Source organism: Chrysemys picta, chromosome 3 (assembly GCF_011386835.1).
Source record: "Chrysemys picta bellii isolate R12L10 chromosome 3, ASM1138683v2, whole genome shotgun sequence".
In the NCBI taxonomy this organism is placed as follows: domain Eukaryota; kingdom Metazoa; phylum Chordata; order Testudines; family Emydidae; genus Chrysemys; species Chrysemys picta.
Window position 1 is genome coordinate 90,871,744 of NC_088793.1, and position 21,563 is coordinate 90,893,306.

At 44.3% G+C, this 21,563-nt stretch overlaps 2 protein-coding genes across 2 annotated transcripts in view; one reads left to right on the forward strand and one right to left on the reverse strand.

Moving 5' to 3' along the window:
• ROS1 (ROS proto-oncogene 1, receptor tyrosine kinase) overlaps positions 1-21,563 on the reverse strand; it is a 95,877-nt gene that overhangs the window by 46,358 nt on the left and 27,956 nt on the right. The window contains 10 exon segments of the mRNA XM_042847618.2: positions 582-844; positions 2,122-2,284; positions 2,757-2,920; positions 3,251-3,465; positions 7,153-7,253; positions 11,694-11,885; positions 12,785-12,966; positions 13,999-14,109; positions 14,809-15,021; positions 20,565-21,076. Of these exon segments, the coding sequence (XP_042703552.2) occupies positions 582-844; positions 2,122-2,284; positions 2,757-2,920; positions 3,251-3,465; positions 7,153-7,253; positions 11,694-11,885; positions 12,785-12,966; positions 13,999-14,109; positions 14,809-15,021; positions 20,565-21,076 (2,116 nt within the window).
• LOC135982324 (uncharacterized) lies at positions 15,490-17,983 on the forward strand. Its single transcript, XM_065588389.1, has 2 exons — positions 15,490-16,419; positions 17,414-17,983. The coding sequence occupies exons 1-2, from the start codon at positions 15,843-15,845 to the stop codon at positions 17,887-17,889; spliced, it is 1,053 nt and encodes a 350-aa protein (XP_065444461.1). The 5' UTR covers positions 15,490-15,842; the 3' UTR covers positions 17,890-17,983.

A 21,563-nucleotide genomic window follows, 5' to 3' on the forward strand; every position in this document is an offset into this window, starting at 1 on the left:
CAAGCAAAGGAGACAGGCTTTTCTCATTTCAGATAAGAGGTCTGGAAGCACCTCTCCTGCTGCTTCATGTTGTAATTCTCCAGCAGGCCCAGCTGCTTCATCCTTGGACTAGGATGCAGCACAGCTCGCCTGGCCCTTTGTGTTTTGAATTTAATGCATTACCAAATCACGCATTATGGGCATCTCAGTTCTCACCTCATAATGAAAAACACAATGCCATGCTACATTTAAACATGAGTCATCAGAGGCCAGCTGGTACCAGACATCATCTGAATCCTCACGCTTCTTCAGTGGTGGGGGCTGTCCTTGATCTGTGGAACTAAGTTTTGTTGGGTCTTTGACCCTCAGCCAGCCCAGGATTCGGAGCTACAACTCAGTAGGATCTGTACTTAACCTGCTGCTGCTACCAGGGGTTTGGAAAATGGAAAATTTTCCTTTGGCCACTCCAAGCCTGCGTAATAGTTATGAGAAGTAAAGCAGTATTGCTCTCCACATTACACTGACAGGCACAACAAAGCACTACATCTCATCATGGTTATAACACCAAATAACCAGATCCTCACCTGATTAATTTTCCATACCTGAAACCTCACTGTCAGCCTGGGAAGCACATACTTGAGCGAAAAGGACATCAGAGAGGGTGCAATGTTGCTTATATTCCATTCTGTAAAAGTCTCATTGGTGCCACTTTGATTTACTATTTGATAGTAAATTCTGAACTTTGTTAATGCTCCATTGTCTCTCCTAGGTTTATTCCACCTAAATTCCACTACAGCTCTCTCTTTGCCGCCATATGTACCATCATGTGACACATATATTCTGGGATTTTCAGGGGCTGAAGGAACTGTATTAAAAATACACAGAAACAAAGCAGAGAACTTGTGTTAAAATATGATGTTTGATAACCCCTGCTTTTATCCCTGAGCCTGGGCTCTACAGATTAGTTTAAGGCATCTAGGCTGCTAAAAAGAGGGAAAAAAACATTCAGACTTGAATACAGCAACTTGTGCAATTCATTCTTCAGCCTAAAATTGTCCTTTAAAAACTATTTGATTTTAAGGTAGAAATGTGAATATTTCATTAAATAAATAGGTATTGAAGGCATGAGTGTGTGTTCTAATGGTAAGACAGTTCCACTAGCTACTTCCAAAACTCCCTAGCTATGACTGTGACTGCTATGTGTTTTTCATTGTCACATGTGTATTTGATTTTAGCTTGATCAATAAAAACCCACACAATTGGCACTATTCTATACAACAGAACTCCGCTAATGTCAGTGGAGCTGTCCTTATTTACATCACTTAGGGCTGATCTACACTGGGTGGGGATCGAGCTCAGATACGCAACTTCAGCTACGTGAATAGCGTAGCTGAAGTCGAAGTATCTTAGATCGATTTACCTGGGGTCCACATGGTGGGGATCAATGGCCGCAGCTCCCCCTTCGACTCCGCTACCGCCGCTCACTCCGGTGGAATTCCGGAGTCAACGGGGAGCGCGTTCGGGGATCGATATATCGCGTCTTAATGAGACGCGATATATCGATCCCCGCTAAATCGATCGCTATCAGCTGATACGGCGGGTAGTCTGGACGTACCCTTACACAGAGCAGAGCATTTGACCCACAGTCTTTCAAACTCTGTGAAATTGAAATATTGCACCAAACAGTTTTTCCCTGTGCTTTGTTCAGATGCGTTAATTCTACAGTAATTATATTGCCAAGTGTCCCTTTAACTGATTCATCTTTGACCTGACCTGAGTAAAATAAGACACCTACGAAGTAAAAAATGAGTACCATTTCTAAAAACTCAAACAACTGTCTAAAGTATTATATGCAGGATTTTACTGGTCATTTCATAATAAACTTCAGTTAATCAATCTTTAAAATCACAGGCAAGGGAGTGGATATCACCGTGTATTGTCTGCTCAAATGTCTGCGTGCATGCACATGTAACAGTGGATTGTCAAAGACATTCAAGAATGTGTATCTGCAGTCTCTGTGATTCGTCTCAACTCAACCCTGGAAGTAACATAACACCTCTTAAGAAAGGCCCAACATCCTGAAATAAACTAGGCCTTACTATACCCATTAAACATTAGGAGTGAGATTTGAAAGTCCGGTACCTTCTTCAGGGGCTCGAAGGGATATGGATGTCGTAGGTCCCTCCCCCCAGTACGTATAAGGAGTCACAGTAAAATCAAACTGCATATAGGGCTCCAACCCTTCGACTTTGTAGGATGGGACAGTCAGATTCTGAGGAGGCAGGCACCGTTCACTATCCACAAACTAAAATAAGCACAAAACATTTTTCTCCTCTCAGAAAAAACGTTGTAAACATTCCTGATCTTTAACTTTGATTTTCCAAAACACCCATACCAAAATGAGAATAAACTTGTTTTGAATTGTCATAGCTCCACTGACTTTTATGGAGCTGTGACCATTTACACCCCCTGAGGATCTGCCCCTTTGATTCAAGTGTAACAATAGTTTATCAAACGTGCTAAAATCAAGTGCGAATGAAGTTTATAACTATGGTTCAGGTGGTCACAGATGTATTCTGGTCTACACTGATTAGTTGTTAAACCAAAGTCATTCAAGCAAACTTCTGAAGAGTTAGAAGATCTGTCCATATATCTATAAAAGAAATACACAAAGGCACAATATGGCATAAAAGAACACAGACTATATGTCTAATTTTTATAACTGTCATTGTCTAGAAGCAATAATTCCAGATAATGGGAAGGAATCTCATGAATACCCTGGTCTGTAGAACCTTGGACTCCACACAGTAGAAGACAGTGCCCCATTCCACAGTTGTGGAAGTATTCCAAAGGATGTGAAAATGTGAAGAATTCCCTTCAATCCTAAAGGAAGACTCCAGAATTGAATCTGGAATCACTTTGGGTGAAAAGGAAAAGTTTCCTGTGGTCCAGAAAATGAGAAAAAAATAAGAATTATGAGCAATGGGTGGAATTTACAAATCTGCCTACGTGATTTATGAGCACAAGTTCCATTAAGTTCCATTAGTATATTATTAATAATAAAATGATTTTATTTGTTTAGGCCACATCAGTATCATTTGATTCTGCTTCTACTGGTTTATATAGTTACAAGTTATTCGTCTCTATTCTGATAAATGTATTAACAATATATTTGTATTCACATCTTTTCCCACTCAGATGTTAATAACCAAGAATTACAATCTGACAGTGGATACATTTTTAAAGTTCTGTCGATCAGAAAATCAAATACCTGGCAGAGGTTTAAGTGACCTCTGAGCAAGGGTAAAAGCTGCAAACTCTGCTGGTTGCGAAAAGGGGATGCTAACGCTCTGATTGACTTCTTGTGTCGTAATGAACTGGTAGCCATTAATCCAGAACAGCCGTCCACTGTAGTACAGCAGTGCACTATGGGATACTTCTGAAGAACTCCATTTTGCAAATTCAGTGACTACAGCATCACCACAACTGTGAAAATAAATATGGAATTACCTAAGCTACAACTTGCTTTGTAAGGAAAAAAGGATCTATGCAATAAATTTTGATACCTTAAACTTTATCCTTCAAGTTCTCCTTCCCCCTACACAAGTAATAAGAACAAATAAAAAGGTTTTCTTTCAATTCCTGCCCCACCCCTCCACTGAACATTCCTTAGTCTGATGCATCACTGGAGCACCAAACACAATACTTTGTTTCTTCAGCTCTTATAAGATGACACCTTTAAAATGAAGTAAATATTTATGCTAAAATATTATAATTTATTCAAAAGGAGACAGTATGTTATAATTTATTAAAGATATCCCTGTTTTTTTGTATAACTGAAAATGATTCTCCCACTTTGATTGGCAGTGGCTCCTAGATTAGTGTGCCATTGTCCACAGGTGACCGTTTTTGTCCTGCTCTCTCCCTTTAATTTTCTGCACCACAGCCTCTGCACTCCACTGGAATTCCCCAATGGCCTTGTAAGATATACAGACAGTGACTTCCAATTTAAAGAGGGTTAGATCAGCTCCTATAGCAGGGCTGGGAAAACTACAGCCCGGGGGCCACATCCGGCCCTTCAGACATTTTAATCCAACCCTTTAGCTCCAGCTGGGGAGCAGGGTCTGGGGCTTGCCCTGCTCTGTGGCTCCGCACAGCTCCTGGAAGCAGCAGCATGTCCCTGCTCCGGCTCCTATGCGTAGGGGCAGCCAGGGGGCTCCGCACACTGCCCCTGCCCCAAGTGCTGCCCCCACAGCTCCCATTGGCCAGGAACCGTAGGGGTGGCGCCTGCGGATGGGGCAGCGCGCAGAGCCGCCTGGCCACCTCCTGCCTGATCCCCCTCCTGCCCTCTGAGCCCCTCGGTCCCAGCCAGAGCATCCCCACCCCCTCATCCCCAGCGCCACCCCAGAGCCCGCACCCCCAGCTGGAGCCCACCCCACACACACACCAACCCCCTGCCCCAGTCCGGAGCCCCTTCGCACACCCTGAACTCCTAATTTCTGGCCCCACCCCAGAGTCCTCACCCCCTCCCACACCCCAAACCTCAATTTCATGAGCATTCATGTCCCGCCATACAATTTCCATACCCAGATGTGGCCCACAGGCCAAAAAGTTTGCCCACCCCTGTCCTATAGGCTGGCTGAAGGGGTTCTTCCAGTAGCTCACTTGGTACAACTGCTGCCAACAGAGCACACAGAAGCACCAGTCCGGATGCCCACTCAGTGAGCCCAGCCAAGGGATGATGTCTCCACTAGCTGAAAGAAGTCCACTCTAATATTAGGCATGGCACAAAAGATGCTGCATTCTCCCCAAACCCAACTGCAGGCTCCCCTCCCAGCTGAAGGCCATGATGACTCCAGGATGATCATCATCATCCACAAACATATATGAGAGAGGGTAAGAGCAATGAAAGCTTAACTAAAGTTGCTGAATTAGGCATGGCTTTTGGTGCCACAGCAGAGTGGTCAGTTTCCCAACCCTTCCTCTCTCCCGCTCTTACCAGAGAAAACAAATATTAAAAATACAGTGATCCATTCAGGACAAACAAGTCACAACTTTCTGCCAAGATCTGTCTGTGCACCTGGCAGAGTGGCTCAGTACGAACCTCCTCTGTCACAGAGACAGTTTCATATCCATTGCATGGGTTAGGGCCAATGGTAATGGAGACTTGATGTAAATGTCCCTCGTCGACCTTGTTTAGCCCTCTGGGAAAGGCTCTTATTAGCCTAGACACTAATTTCTACTTCATTTTCTTGCTGATGTAATACAGTTAACCTAGTCCTAAAATGTCTAAATAACTCACAGGCAATCCGCAACCAGCCAATCAGCAGCCACACAAATAATTTTCTTGGCAAATCTTCAATGCACTGCCACATTATTTCCATATGACAAATACAATTCTATGCCCAGTCTCCAAACTTGGAAGCCCAACTCAGAAGCTCCGTTCCATCAGATGGTGCACCAGTCAGTACCTATCTATGCTCATTTTAGAACCTAAATGCAGAACTGAACATTTTGAAAATTGGTCTCCCTTCCCTCACAGTTCCAGTGAAACAATGGATTTCCAGCTCCCATTAGGAGCCCAATTCTGCTCCCACTGAAATGAATGGAAAACACGCCATTGGCTTCAATGGCAACAGGATCAGACCCCAAGGTAGAATTTGGCGAATTGTTTTCAGGGTAATCTGCCCTTCTTTATTAAAATCTATTAACCTTTCTTTCCAGCTGTATGGTGATTTGATCTATCATGCTACTTCTATGTCAAATCTTATAGGTATTCTCTGCTCCCAAATTATCTTCTGGGCAACAGATTAGATACATTACCAACACATCATTTTACCACCTTAGAAATCTCTTTCAGCTTTGACACATGCTATCCAAAAGAGATTTGAAAGGCTCATACATGCTGTTTGGTCCATTAAGATTGATTACTCCTACTCTCTTTGCTCTGGAATACCAAAGTAGATGATTTATGCCTTGCAGCTGGTTCACAACTGAATTGCAAGTATAGCCCCTCACACTAAATCTAATCAATGTATTTTGATTGTGAGATGTTCACAGTGCACGGGCCACCAGTGAGTCTGGGATCGATCTTAAAATTCAGTTGATCCCATATAGGGCTATGTCCACAGTACAAGCTAGGGTTGTGATTCTCCTGCTCGTGTGCCCATACTTGTGCTAGCTGTCATTGAGCTAGCACAAGTCTAAATAGCAGTGTGGCAGCAGTAGCACTGGTAGGGGCAGCAGAAGCACAGCTGAGCCGTGCCAAGGACTTGTCCACTGGTTTCAGGTGGGTTTGTACTGGGCACGGCTCAGCCATGCCTCAATGAAAGCTAGCACGAGTAGGTGTAGACGAGCCAGGGGATCGCACCCCTAGCTTGTAGATTAGAGATAGCAGAAGACTCCACATGAAATGGACTTAAGTAATTTTTAGCGGCTCACTCTGAATCCTGTACAGTTGGACTTGCAGTACCCAAGAGAAGCTTTACATACAAAGGGATGCAAAAACGTCATTTAAAACCTTTGTACGTAGTTTTCCTGTGCATACATGGCATATGCAGAATGCATGGTAAAGTGATATAAAGACTGACCAACACTCATCTGACGTGACCTATGGAACTCACTTGTGGCTTTGCCATTTGTGAATAATGCACCCATCTCATATTCATGGGGGTCAAAGGGACTACCATATGACTACTGATTGCTCATGTGAGTAAGGGTTGCAGATTCCAGGGCAAGGAGTATTAGTTGCTGCCCTTGATATTTGAGAAATGTCAGGTTTTAAAAATGATCCAGATTCAAGATAATATGGAAAACTGTAACCACTTATTTTCTAATGTTACAAGTCCAACATGAAGAGGAGTATGACCTCAACTGAATCAAGTGTCCATATCCATGCTGTTTTTATCACTATGAAAAATCTGAATAACTTCCTGGTAACACAACACAGAGTTATCCATTAGCTACAGTGACCATCAATTCTTCCTGTTTATTATTTGTTTAGCACCAACAACGTGTTCAGCCTAGTACAATATACAAAAAATACAGAGTTTCTGCCTTGAGGCCCTTACAGTCTAGAAAGCAGAAACACAGAAGAAAGGATGCACTGGAATTCTGATTGTTCAATGTATTTTAGAGGGGGAGAGGAGGAGAGAGACACACAGATACCCTTACCTCTCTCCACAAAGTGATACTCTGTACAGATTTAGGCACAGGCTGTCTTGCACAAGCCAGTACAGGAAGCCATCACTGAGATCCAAGGTTAGAGCAACTACCTACAAGACAGAAAAATCCAATCAGTAAAGTGAACAAAACGAATACATCATGGAAAAAAGCCCTTCAATTCTGAAAGATATGTTGCATCATTGTTGTTTATATTATACAGAACCATGGAGAGAATGGCTCTTTACCAGAAAAGAAAAAAAAAAAGACAAGTCTCTATCACAATGATTTTTCAGTCTAAATTAGACAGAATATAAAAAGGGAGAACAATAAACAGATGATCAGATCCTCAGCTGGTGTAAATCAGTATAATTCTATTGATGTCAGCAGAGTGACACCAATTCACAGCAGCTGAGGATTTTATATAAAGTGTTTAATTATATTTCTAAGCATCTGCTATGTTGCTCATCCCTGTAGCACCTGAGTAGCTCAGATATTACTGTAGCAGTATATCAGTTAGTTAACGAACCTTCCATACCTAAAATTGCATAAACACCTCTGGCATTTTAATGTCCTCTGTCCAAAACACTTTGTTGGTTTCCAATCTGAAAAGCAGTGTCACTCTTTAGAGTAATATTTCACAGTCTCCAATTGTGTTTTTACAGTTTGATTTTACATAAGCTATATCACTTTTGGGCAATCAAAAGAAGGGCATCTTGTACAGAGTCTGAGCTCACTATTTATGGAAAATAATATGCTAATTAGTTGAAAAAAAAAAGTTTTACATTCAAAATAGCTAAATTTCAGTTAGAGCAGCGTGCCATCATTTGTATTTAGTAGTAATCTGAAAAAAAACATTAGAGGACTCTTCTTGCCCCTTATCCCTACTCTCACCTACACTGCACAAAAATAAGTTGTTGGTTTTTTTAAGTTAGACCAAATGTTCCAAACAAATCATATAATTTCATACCTGCAGTCAACAGCATGTGCAATACTGTGTGCACAAACGATAGAAATAAGAATTAACCTGGTTTGTGAGTGAAAATAAGATTTGCATCCACAAATTAGGTAGCTGAATTCTATCATGTGAACCCTCAGCTAATTGTGCCTGCAAGTTGTTGCACACACAAAATTGCAAGTGCAAAATTAGAGATAAGGTTGACACCACTCTGAAATTTTGCCTCGACATTTCCCAACCTCTACTCTCTTGTCAAGCAATAGGTCTATGTCATTTTTTAAAGTTAAGATTTAATTATGGATGTGAATATAGCATCCATTCTTTTACTCTTCACTAATCAGATACAAAAGATGTTGGCATTAGGAAAAGAAAAAGAAATGTCATATTGCATACTCTTATGCAATTCCCATCACATTCCTGTTGATATTGCATGTCAGAAAATCAACGTTTGAATTATTGCTCTTGTAGATTTCCTTTGTAAAAACTACTTTTGGTATGAGAGAGTGTGTAGTCAGATTTGGAGTATATACATTATTCCTCTTACCTGCTCTCACTGACATGTTCTACATCAAATTTTGTCTTCCTGTCTCTCATGAGCGCCCCAGTCCCACATCTATGTTCCTTAGCCATTTTGGGCTCCTTTTTTCCCCTCCCCTTCTCTTTACCACAACTACCTTCTTCCACCAATTCAGGCTTGTCCATCTCCCTCCATTAATACTTACATTAAAGCAAAGAAAAATGTATACTATTCATATTCAGGGGTCATGCAGTAATTTAACACCTCCCCTTTCATGTGCTACAAAAATAGACAGATTTTTTCCATGGTGTGACAGACATTAATCTCTGAACATGATGTATAGTTGTTATCCTGCAATGTAACCCTATATCATAAGATGCAACATAAATTTAGCCTCTTGAAATAACCCTTGATTTACTATATGTCATGAGGCAGTACTCACCAGGGTTCTGGCACATACTGCATGCAGCATGCTTTGCTGCTCCTTTATAATTTACTGACCTCACAAGCATATTGTAAAGATTAACTAATCAATGTTTATATGGCGTTTTGAACATACTGGGCCAGATCCTCACAGCCGGTGTAAGTCAGAAGTCAACGGAGCTATGCCAATATACACCACCTGTGGGTCTGGGTTATAAAGTGCTACCTAAGTCTAAGTTTTGGATAAAATAGTTAGCCATCTCAGCCCTGCACAGTGAAATACCAAATCAGAGATGTTCTCCAGGACTCAAGTTTAAAGCCCAAAAGGTGAATAGTTATGGATTGTTGAAGATCTTGCAATGACCTATTTAATAGTCTATTAATTTTGTTTTTAAAACAGCTTAGTAAATTTCAGCAAATAATTAGTTATTCATAGAACTAAATTTATCATCTGCAGTTACAATAGCTAGGGGACAATAATAATTATTATTAGCTGTTATATTGTTTGCATTGTGGTAACACCCAAGGCACAGAAATGGCCACCAGAGTGACATGTCAACAACAACTAAGCAGGCAGCTGCAGAGTTGTGGCAAGGGCCTTGACATCGAGGATGAGAAGCTTGAAGTGGATGTGGGGAGCTATTGCAACAATTCAAAGAAAAGGATGATAAGGGCAGAACAAACGGAAACGATTATTTTTAAGGTAGAAATTATCAATCCTTATGCATTAGAGCAGAAGCTGATCACCAGGGAGAAATCTGATACAGTTAGGCGCACTACAGGGCATGGGAAGTTGACATCTTCCAGCAAAGAAGTCAGCACTGGCCAGCATCCAAGGTAGGGTGTAAGGCAGGTGACTGGATGGACCATTGATCCGTTGCACCATGGAAATTTTTTTCTGTGTGGCAAAAACTTCTTAATTCTTCAGTATTTAGGATTATAATATGGTTATTGTACTATTAGAATTTGCCATTCGATGTTCTAGCTGAGTGGATCACACAGAGTGGATGTAACAAAAAAGACCCAATAACATTAACTGAACTTTTGAATTGCTAGTCACCTTTAAAAGGACAAACCCGTTCTGCCCAGTATTTAAGTTTTACATCCTAGAAACCCAGCTGGTTAGTGGTTACCCTCTAGGGAGAGGAAAAATACTTTTAAAAGTTTAAGGATTCCAGGAACTGTGATGAAGGCAGCAGGAAGAAGTCAGTGGATTTGGAAACATCTGGAGTTCAAAAAGGATCTTTGATAATGAGCAGCATCTGTGTAAAATGGGAGCATATCTTGTATAATCCTAAGGAAAAAGCTGTATCGGGAAGGGATACATTTTAAAGAAAACATTTAAGATGTATGCCACAGCAGGTTGCCTTTTTTGGTATTCTTGAGTTCTTCAATGATAATTTGGCTATGACTAATCCAAGCTCTGAGAACAGGGACTTTTTCCCAAGAGAGAGACTCAGCACATGTCATGAAAGAAGGCAGCTTTCAGCCAAGTGCTGATAAATATTCATGGTGCTGGACCTAAATGTGACTGCTAGTTCACAAAGCCTTTTCATAGGGAAAAACAGTGCATTTAAAGATTTGCCCCACATCCTGGGCTGCTCCTGAAAAGTGCCCAATGCAGCTGAGAACGGGGGTTGGAAAGGTAGCTTTGAGCCAAATTTGCACTCCCCTAATCTTGGGGCTAATGAGCATGGGCCAGTCCTCTGGCTGCACTGACTGCCAGTGTCCCCCAGGATCCATTTCTGCAGACAGGGTTTTCCGAGGGCATAAGGTCACAATGCCTTTCCTCCAGCTACCTCAGCGCTCAGATGGCACAGAAATGGCTACTGTGGCTGTGTATCAACTGACAATCCCTTCAAGCAAAAGGAATCCTCAAATGGCCAGATACATCAGCTGGGGAAATGGTAAAACGCTGCCTTGAAGCAATGGAGAATCAGGATCTTCATCTACTTTTTAGGTAACAACTTGCTATGGTCAGACTAATTTGTTTGCAAGAGTCAAAACCGACCACTAGAGTAATTCTATTTTGGGAACGGAAGGGAAACTCTGAAGAACACATTGTCCATCTTCTTGCTTACAGACAGGTAAAATTCATGTGAGTGATAGTCTAGTTACTGGCTGTGACACAAAAGCCAAACAGTGGATACAGTGTGGGTTGAGATGGCAAAATGACTAGCAGGAAACTGGTAATACAATATTTTGCTCTAAATCTCATTTTCAACACTCAAGGCCAGGATTTCAATGGAGCCCAGGTGATTTACACTAGCTGAGGATCTTCAGGGTCTACACTGGTCATTATTGAAATGTCAATAGTTGCCAACAGTTGCTGCTGTACAAGGCTATTTTGAGATACCACCGCTCTGTCAAACTAGCACACACTCTATGTGATAGCAGTAGGGAAATGGTCACTTTCTAATGGCAGTCACTGAAATGTAAAACTCAATGAACACAAATATTGTTAAATACAGTTATTCAAACTTGTACCTCCAGGAATAAAGTAACAATTGTATGAATTAACCATTACGGTGTAAGTACAAGTTACACCCAATAACAAATGAAAGCCGTGTTGTTATATTTGATGCGACAAGCACTAATACTGACTGTATCCTATGCAGCTAGACACTAAAACACTCCTTTTAAAATATCAGTCACCTGTTTACCAGAAAACCGTGGCTGCTCTTGTAACATAAGGTAGTGCTCTCCATTCAGTCTGGTGCTTTCCACTGAATAAGTTGTGGCCCAGTACAGATAGCCATTGATTGCATCGACCACAAGATCCTTCACCAGGAATGCAACATGCACCACAACATCTGTGTGTCCTACCAGCAGAGATTTTCTGTAGATCTGGGGGTGGGCGAGGAGAAAACAGTGTAACTCCTCACACATTAGTTATCAGCCACAGGCATCTGAATACATGTATATGACTATTTCACAGCTATTGATTTCAGTCTCATGTGTTTAAAGTATCACATAAAGAATTATGCAAAATTAGTATTTAGGATCTGCTATTAAGTGACAAAAGCAAAAACTAAAACTTCTAATCCCGCTTATCGTCCTTGTTTCACCAGCCTTCTGAGTGGATAAGAGTTCACATCCAGTTTGCACTAACTATGCACAGCTGTGGTTCTCATTTTCAGAAGGGCCTCTAACTTTGCACTCAAGTAATTACAGGTACAATTTTATAGCACTGCATAACTTAGCACTACATTTTTAATGCAGACCCATTTTATACAACTGAAATGGCTAAGCAACTGATTTGTGGGTGCATAGAGTGCATTTGCAGCTATTTGGGCACACAATATCAAAGTACTACATCAGAGATGACTTCTGAAAATCCACCCCTATATTTAACAAAACACTTACAATTTGCTACACAAGGTTATAATACAAGGATAAATACAAATGTACATCTCTTCATGAACTGAGATTCAGTTGGCAATCTTTAGCTGAGCACTACGGCTATGAAACTATTGTTGGTATATTTTATTTGTATATTTTGCACCTGCAGGTCAGTATCCTGGCTTTAATTAATAATTACATTTCACCTCAAGCTCTTTCATAACTGGAAAAGGAAATATCTCAATGGAAAGAAAGGTGTAATTGCTACAAGTCGATCTACTATAAAAGTAAAGGGTCAACAGCAGCTCAAGTTATAGGAGGTAATAAACACCTTCCCAAATATTATTTAATGATCTTTCTTATTCATTACTTTAGTTCATCCTCAGTGTAACACTCTTACATACCGTATTTGCTTTGCCAGCCCAGTACAAATACTGACCCAACCAATCAAAGGCCACTATCCTCGCTTTTCTGATGTCAGATATATGAAACTTCTCAATGGCACCAGCTCTTCTAGTCAGTGACCACATATGAACTTCCCCTGTTGAGTTGCTCCAGTAGAGAGTGTCATTATACCAGTCCATGTCTTGAAGCAAGAAAGAAGGATACTAGCAGCTATTTGTCAAATATGTCAATAAAACTACAATTTTTTCAAGAACAATTAAAAATATCCAACCAACCAAGACCTTGTCTACATTAGTGGCAGCATGCAAGATACATGTAGCTATATGCCACCATAAAAGGCAGGATGCATCCACAGTGTGGTGTGTAGCTAGATGTGGCAGTGAAAGGCTCTGGCAGGGGGAGGTAGTGAGGAAAAGTCTGGTGGCAGAGAGCTACCAGAGCCTTTTCCCCACTGTCTCCCCCTGCCAGAGCCTTTCTCTGCTGCCAGAGCCTTCCATTATGGTGTGGAAAGGCTTTGGCAGCGGGTAGGCAGCAGGACAGTACACTGTTGAAAATAGCAGTGTAGATGGGGAAGGCAGTGCTTGGGCATGTAGAGAGCTGTGTAAGGTATATACCATGGGGTTCAGGTGTGTCTTTACTCACTCAAGCAGTGCCTCACTGTCTTCACTGCTATTTATACCCATGCTAGGGGTCGTGCAGTGTCTGTACTCTGTCTACACTTACGGTGTTGTGTATACCTTAAGACTGAAACAAGTCAAACTTGCTACAAATGCAGGAACAATGTACAAGGATTGATACAGCTCAGCTCTAAAACTCAATTGACAGGGAGATCGTCATCATGATCTATCTTATGTACAGCAATCACCTTACTACACTGACCTCATTTTCATGAGTGTAGCCCTACTGATTACAATAGCACTGCATTACTTTGTAACCCTGGGGGTTACACAGCTGTAGAGAGACACCCAGGGAACTTAATTCATCCCTAGTGTAACTCACGTTCACGGCGTTTCACCAGGGATGAATCTAGCCCAGGGAGTGCAAGGAGCTTCTGCCTCAAACTCAGTTCAGTTCAAACTGTTTCACTGCACATTCAAAGTCTAGTCAGATGTGATGAAAGTTCTCATCTTTCAGTTCCTTTCATCCACTGTGGGGAGCTCTGATCAATGCAGACAGGTCCACTACAGGAACACTCAGCCTGGACAGTATTTACCTGAGACATTTCTTATATTAGGAGAGAAGAATACTCCTGGCCCAAAACTATCCAACGGCTGCTTCCAAAGTCCGTCGTCCCCCACAGCCAAGATATAAGGTTCTTCTTCAACTGAGAAACAACGATCAAGTTGTAACTATGCAATTTTCCTGTTCCAGCAACCAGTATCAGAGGCACACCGTACAAAAACATAGTAAGAACTAGGCTCTGCCCCTAGGAACAGTAAATCTCAATACGCAGATTGAGATGAGAGACAAAGGCTCAGAAAAAAAGAAGTATGTGACACCCATTTTTAGATGGGGAATGGAGGCACAGAGAGATTAAGTGCCTTGCCCAAAGCCCAAAATCTGTGGTAGAGCAAGGAACTGATCCCAGACCTCCCGAGCTTCACTCCAGTGACTTAACCATGAGCCCCTCCTTTCCTCTCCACATGTATTATTCTATGTAATCTACGTTCAAATAAATATTTCAACAGTGTACAGGTTAGAGCCATTGTACACATGCTTGCAGAGGGCCTTTTGCATTTCCCCAGTAAGCCACCCACTCCCATTCATTACATGGTGACGGGCATACTCAACTGTTTCCGATGGTGCACCCATGCTCAGCCACCTGCCACTGGTGGTCTTCAAATGCCACCCTTTTCACTGTTCCCCAAGCACTTTAAAAGAGGTCCCAGCTGCTCGTGTCACTATGTGAAGAGTAGGCACAGCAGAAGATTGAACCCCTGGTGTTCTTCAGGTCTAGGTCTCGACAGGTGGAGAGTATGCACAGGACAAGTTTCTCCTTACTACTCAGTGAAGTAGTTCTTACCTTCTTTTAAAGTGGTGCCCCTAAAAGACTCTGTCCAGGGTCCTTCCCCAGCAGGAGATAGAGCTCTCACTGACACCTGATATGCTGTGGAATAAGCCAGCCCTTTCATTGTAAACCTAGTGTCACTGATATTGGAGACAATCCGATCTTCATCAGCACCATGTTGTGCTGATACCTTCACAATGTAAGTCCAGTTCTGCCAGGCGGAAGGACCTGAACGGTGCAGACAATCACATTATTGGACAAGAAACTTCAATAGAGGCCAGGAAAACTGCAGTTTTAGAGATCCATTTCAAAGCTACCAATATCAGAGATATCAGCCAGGGAGAAAATTAAAAACTAGTACTGCTTTAGTCCCTGGTGCCATGGTAGTACCTCATGCCCTTCCCAACAACCTAACCAGGAGTGGCAGGTAGTCTTCACAGCACCAGCTGTGCTTCTAGCACCATGGTTCAAACACACTTGCGTGTGTTGTAGAGCTGATAGTAGACTTTGCCAGCCAGCAGCCACCATGTGTGACTTACGGTAGATGTGTGACTGTACTGTGATAGCAGTAGTCAACACTGCAGTCATTACACCCCATGATTTAAGATGCAGCCTTTTTTAAACCCTGCAAGACAGAAAGACTGAGTGACTTAGGCCTGGTCTACACTAGGCGTTTATGTCGAAGTTAGCGCCGTTAAATTGAATTAACCCTGCACCCGTCCACACTGCGATGCTATTTAGTTCGACATAGAGGTCTCTTTAATTCGACTTCTGTACTCCTCCCCGACGAGGGGAGTAGCGCTAAATTCGACATGGCCATGTCGAATTAGGCTAGGTGTGGATGGAAATCGACGCTAATAGCTCCGGGAGCTATCCCACAGTGCACCACTCTGTTGACGCTCTGGACAGCAGTGCGAGCTCGGATGCTCTGACCAGCCACACAGGAAAAGCCCCGGGAAAATTTGAATTTGAATTCCTTTTCCTGTCTGGCCAGTTTGAATCTCATTTCCTGTCTGGACATCGTGGCGAGCACAGCAGCACTGGCAACGATGCAGAGCTCTCCAGCAGTGATGGCCGTGCAGTCTGGGAATAGAAAGAGAGCCCCAGCATGGACTGATCGTGAAGTCTTGGATCTCATCGCTGTGTGGGGCGATGAGTCCGTGCTTTCCGAGCTGCGATCCAAAAGAAGGAATGCAAAGATCTACGAGAAGATCTCTAAAGACATGGCAGAGAGAGGATACAGCCGGGATGCAACGCAGTGCCGCGTGAAAATCAAGGAGCTGAGACAAGGCTACCAGAAGACCAAAGAGGCAAACGGACGCTCCGGATCCCATCCCCAGACATCCCGTTTCTACGAGGCACTGCATTCCATCCTCGGTGCTGCCGCCACCACTACCCCACCAGTGACCGTGGACTCTGAGGATGGGATACTGTCCACGGCCGGTTCCTCAGACATGTTAGGGGACGGGGAAGATGAGGAAGGAGATGAGGAGGGCGAGGCAGTTGGCAGCTCTCACAACGCTGATTTCCCCGACAGCCAGGATCTCTTCATCACCCTTACAGAGATCCCCTACGAAGCGTCCCCAGCCATTACCCCGGACACAGAATCTGGTGAAGGATCAGCCAGTAAGTGTTGTAAACATCTAAACATTTATTTTTAACAAAACAGGAATATTAACAATTAAAAGAATGGGTTGTTCATGATTAGTGTGCCCTAGGCGCTTAACGGTTTAGTAAGGGGCAGTGCAAGTTTTGAAAAGAAATCTAGCAATGTCCGGTTTTCAGTGATTGTCCTGCACAAGCCGCTCTACTGTGTATTCCCTGCTACTGCAGCTACAGTAAAATGCGGTCTATATGTGCGGGGATAGAGCAGTAATCCTCCTGGGACATCTCGATGAAGCTCTCCTGGAGGTAACTTGAAAGCCGTTGCATGAGGTTCTTGGGGAGAGCGGCCTTATTGGGTCCTCCGAAGTACGACACGTTGCCGCGCCACGAGATTATCAGGTACTCGGGGATCATTGCTCTGCACAGCAGGGCGGCATACGGCCCTGGTCTTTGGAGGCTTTCCCGGAGCATTCTCTCTTTGTCGCTCTCGGAGATCCTCATCAGGGTGATGTCGGCCATGGTGACCTGCTTTTAATTAGGTAGGGGAATGTTAGTGTTGGGACTGCTTTCCCGTTCCTTTACAGAACTGTCACCGCTGGTTTGCAGCCACGCGGTGGAGGCGGGAGAGGGGCAGCCGAAAGGGATCATTCCCGGGGACAGCCGCGAGGGGGTGGGACAGGGGCAGAGTTCCCGCTTGCCGGATTGCTGGCAGCAGGGACTGACATTGATTTAAATGTGAAATGAGGCCAGTGGTAATATAAAAGTTTTAAACTGCCACAAGTGTACGGCTTACCATGTCTGCCTGCAACAGAAATTCCGTTGTGCTGCCTCGCTTCTCAAATGTGCTGTTCAAGACCCCAGGCACAGAATGCGAAGGCCGAGAATTCGACCTTGTGCTGAGTGCGCATGTGAAAGGTGCTGTGCATGGTCTTGTTCACAGAGAAAGACTATGTTCTTTGTTCACAACTACATTTATCTTTCTGAGGAATTCACTCCCTTTTTCCCATTTCCACAGCCCCGTCTGCGACTGTCTCACAACCTAGCCTGGAATCACACTCCCAGAGGCTAGCGCGGATTAGGCGTAGGAAGAAGAGGACACGGGAGGACATGTTCTCTGAGCTTATGGCCTCTTCCCAAGCCCAGGCAGCACAGCAGACCCAGTGGCGGGAGAACTTGACCCGAATGCACCAAGCCAACATGGATCGGGAGGAGAGGTGGCGGCAGGAAGACCAGCAGGCGACTCAAACGCTGCTTGGACTACTGAGGGAGCAAACGGACACGCTCCGGCGCCTTGTGGATGTTCTGCAGGAACGGAGGCAGGAGGACAGAGCCCCGCTGCAGTCCATCTCTAACCGCCCTCCCCCGCCACCAAGTCCCATACCCACCTCACCCAAAGTGCAAAGAAGGAGAGGCGGCAGAGTCCCTGCTAACTCTCACTCCACCCCTGCAGAGAGCTCTAGTAGCAGAAGGCTCTCATTTCCCAAAATTTGAAAAGTTCTTTCCTTCCCGCCTGACACAAGCCCACGTCCAAGTTTCACCTCCCAATGCCATGTGTAGTTGATAATAAAAAATTCGTTTCTGTTAACTACTGTTTCAATCATGTTCTTTTGGAGGAGGAGGGGAAAGGGGGTTGGAAATTGGACAGGACAGTCTCCTTTGGCAGGGTACATAGTCGGGGGCAGGCACAGCAGCAGGGCACATACACAGTGCAGTGATGCAGTGACTAGTTGCCCCGGTTAGTCTGGGAGGTTGTTTTGATGTAATGTTGGGGGGGGTGGGTTGCTCTGTGACTTTGTGGCGGGGGAGGGCAGTTACAGATCTTAAGCGCCGGTCCTTAGACAGGATCACAGAGCCACACAGCATGGGATCTGTAACCGTCCTCCCCCTGCCACAAAGTCAAATAGACCTCCCATACACACAGTCCCGATCAGGAGGGTTGACAGGCTCCGTTGAAACAAGCATCCCACCGCAGCGGAGCCTGTCAATCCTTGAGTTTAGAAGCTGCATTCGCATCACAACACTAGACCCGCCCCGCACCACAGTCTGCGTCCCAGTTTTAAAAAATTCCCGCTAAAACAGTATTAAAGAAAACGGTGTGCTTTAACAAAGTAGAACTATTTTTATTTCGACACGTGTGTTGGAGGGGGGGTGAAGGGGGTATGTAACTGGATAGGATAGTCAACATTACCTGGGTAAAGAAACGGGGGCAGGTTTAGCTTCTCAGTACACAAACTATAAAATCACAGGTTACCCTGCTCACTCAGGAACTTTGCTTTCAAAGCCTCCCGGATGCACAGCGCTTCCCGCTGGTCTCTTCTAATCGCCCGGCTGTCTGGCTGTGAGTAATCACCAGCCAGGCTATTTTCGTCAACCTCCCACCCCGCCATAAAGGTCTCCCCCTTGCTCTCACAGAGATTGTGGAGCACACAGCAAGCTGCTATAACAATGGGGATATTGGTTTCGCTGAGATCACAGCGAGTCAGTAAGCTTCTCCATCTCCCCTTGAGACGGCCAAAAGCACACTCCACCACCATTCTGCACTTGCTCAGCCGGTAGTTGAAGAGTTCTTTTTCAGTGTCCAGGGCGCCAGTATAGGGCTTCATGAGCCAGGGCATTAGCGGGTAGGCTGGGTCCCCGAGGATGACTATAGGCATCTCCACATCCCCAACAGTTATTTTGTGGTCCGGGAAGTAAATACCTTGTTGCAGCCGTCTAAACAGACCAGAGTTCCTGAAAACACGAGCGTCATGAACCTTGCCCGGCCATCCCACGTAGATGTTGGTAAAACGTCCCCTGTGGTCCACCAGTGCTTGCAGCACCATGGAAAAGTATCCCTTTCGGTTAATGTACTGGGTGGCCTGGTGGTCCGGTGCCAGGATAGGGATGTGAGTTCCATCTATGGCCCCACCGCAGTTTGGGAATCCCATCGCTGCGAAGCCATCTATGATCGCCTCCACGTTTCCCAGGGTCACTACCTTTGGCAGCAGTACATCAACGATTGCCTTCGCTACTTGCATCACAACAACCCCCACGGTAGATTTGCCCACCCCAAACTGGTTCGCGACTGACCGGTAGCTGTCTGGCGTTGCAAGCTTCCACAGGGCTATGGCCACTCGCTTCTGTACACTCAGTGCAGCTCGCAACCGGGTGTCACTGCGCTTCAGGGCAGGGGACAGCAACTCACAAAGTTCCAGGAAAGTTCCCTTCCGCATGCGAAAGTTTCGCAGCCACTGGGATTCATCCCAGACCTGCAGCACTATGCGGTCCCACCACTCAGTGCTTGTCTCCCGTGCCCAGAATCGCCGTTCCACGGCATCAACATGACCCATTGCCACTGTGATGTCCTCGGCGCTGGGTCGCCTGCTTTCTGACAGGTCTGTGCTACTCTCAGACTTCAGGACATCACCGCGGTGCCGTAGCCTCCTTGCCTGACTTTTCTGCATCTGCCTCAGGGAAACCTTTATGATAAGCTGCGAGACGTTGAGAGCGGCCACAACTGCAGCGATGGTCGCAGCGGGCTCCATGCTCGGAGTACAGTGGCGTCCGCGCTGTCAATGACTGGAAAAGCGCGCGAACTGTTTTCCCGCCGGCGCTTTCAGGGAGGGAGGGCGGGAGTGATGGACGGATGACGACAGTTTCCCAAAAGCACCCTCGACTCATTTTGTTACCCAGAAGGCATTGCCGGCTACACCCAGAATTCCAATGGGCAGAGGGGACTGCGGGAACTGTGGGATAGCTGACCACAGTGCACCGCTTCGAATGTCGACGCTATCACCGTTAGTGTGGACGCACAAAGTCGAATTACTGTCCTTAGTGTGGACACACACGTTCGACTTTGCAATATCGATTACAAAAATTCGATGCAAGTAAAATCGAACTACTCTCGTAGTGTAGACAAGGCCTTACACAATTAAGCTTCCATTCATTTGTCCAGGTCTATTCTTTATTTTATCAGTAAATCTTTGCTCAAAATTTTGGCAGCTTTATCGTAAATTATTGGGCCCGGTTTTTCTCTCACACCTGTTTCATATTAATGTAACTCCACAGATTACAGTAGAGTCACTTCTGATTTACACCAGCGTCAGGGAAAGGAAAATCAGGAAGATCTTTCCATTAAGTACACTGGAACATGGACTGGACCTTTAGGATGGAACAATAGAACTTACTGGTTCCAATAGTAGGTTGAGGTGGTCTCCAGCAGATCACAGCTTGGTCTGATCCAAACAGCACTGTGACAAGCTGAGGATGAGTTGGCAAAGGATAAGGCTGTGTTGCCGCACCATAAGAAAGCAAGTTGTTGTATCCAAAATAATCGGCCTGGGTAAAATCGCAATCCACCAAAAATTCATTAAAGGCTTTGATCCCAGTTGGAGACAACTCCTCACGGAAAACTGCCCTGCCGTCTGTGACAACGAAAGTATTGTTCTCATAAACAAAGCTCTCTATGTCTCTAAATGAAACTTGAGGTCGCAGGATGTTAAATTCGGAGCCATCCAGAAAACCAGACACAAAGGACTGATCAGTTTTGTTGAAGTAAATTAGTCTTTTGGACAGGAAGTTTATTACAAAGTCTTGCAGAGCGTCGATTCTCACAATTGGCAAAGCTTCAGGGACCTGACCAGGATTGACTGGGAGGCTTGCCCTATAAATTCCATCCTCCAGCAGATAAAAGACATACCTAACAATGGAACAAATCAGCCCACAGTAGTTACACCATACAACACAGTATAGATGAGTCACTGATATTTTAGTGGTCTATTGGCTCAGAGACACACCTGTCCTTCTAAAAAATATAGGGAAATTATTTTGGTTCATATTTATTTATATCCTATGAAAATTAAATACAGGGAGCCCAATTCTCAGCCAATGTAAAATAAAACTACATTGATTTACACCGGCTGAGGGTTTGGCCCATGATTTATATAAGAAAAACTTAACAAAACTTGACAACAGTCAAGTTGGTGTGCTGAGCCTATCATGTTGATCAATATTGCCTTCTTGTTTCCTTGTGCTCTCACCCTCCTCTGTTGGTAACCATCTGTTGTCTCTTGTCTTATACTTAGATTATAAGCCCATTGGAGCAGGACTGTCTTTTGTTGTGTTTGTACAGTGCCTAGCACAATGAGGTCCTGATCCACAACTAGAGCTCCTAGGTGATAACAGTT

Excerpts from the sequence above, each read along its gene's own strand:
- LOC135982324 (XM_065588389.1), top strand. The coding sequence starts at position 15,843 with ATGCAGAGCTCTCCAGCAGTGATGGCCGTGCAGTCTGGGAATAGAAAG. Across the intron at positions 16,420-17,413 it reads ATCTGGTGAAGGATCAGCCA|CCCCGTCTGCGACTGTCTCA; the intron begins GTAAGTGTTGTA and ends CCATTTCCACAG.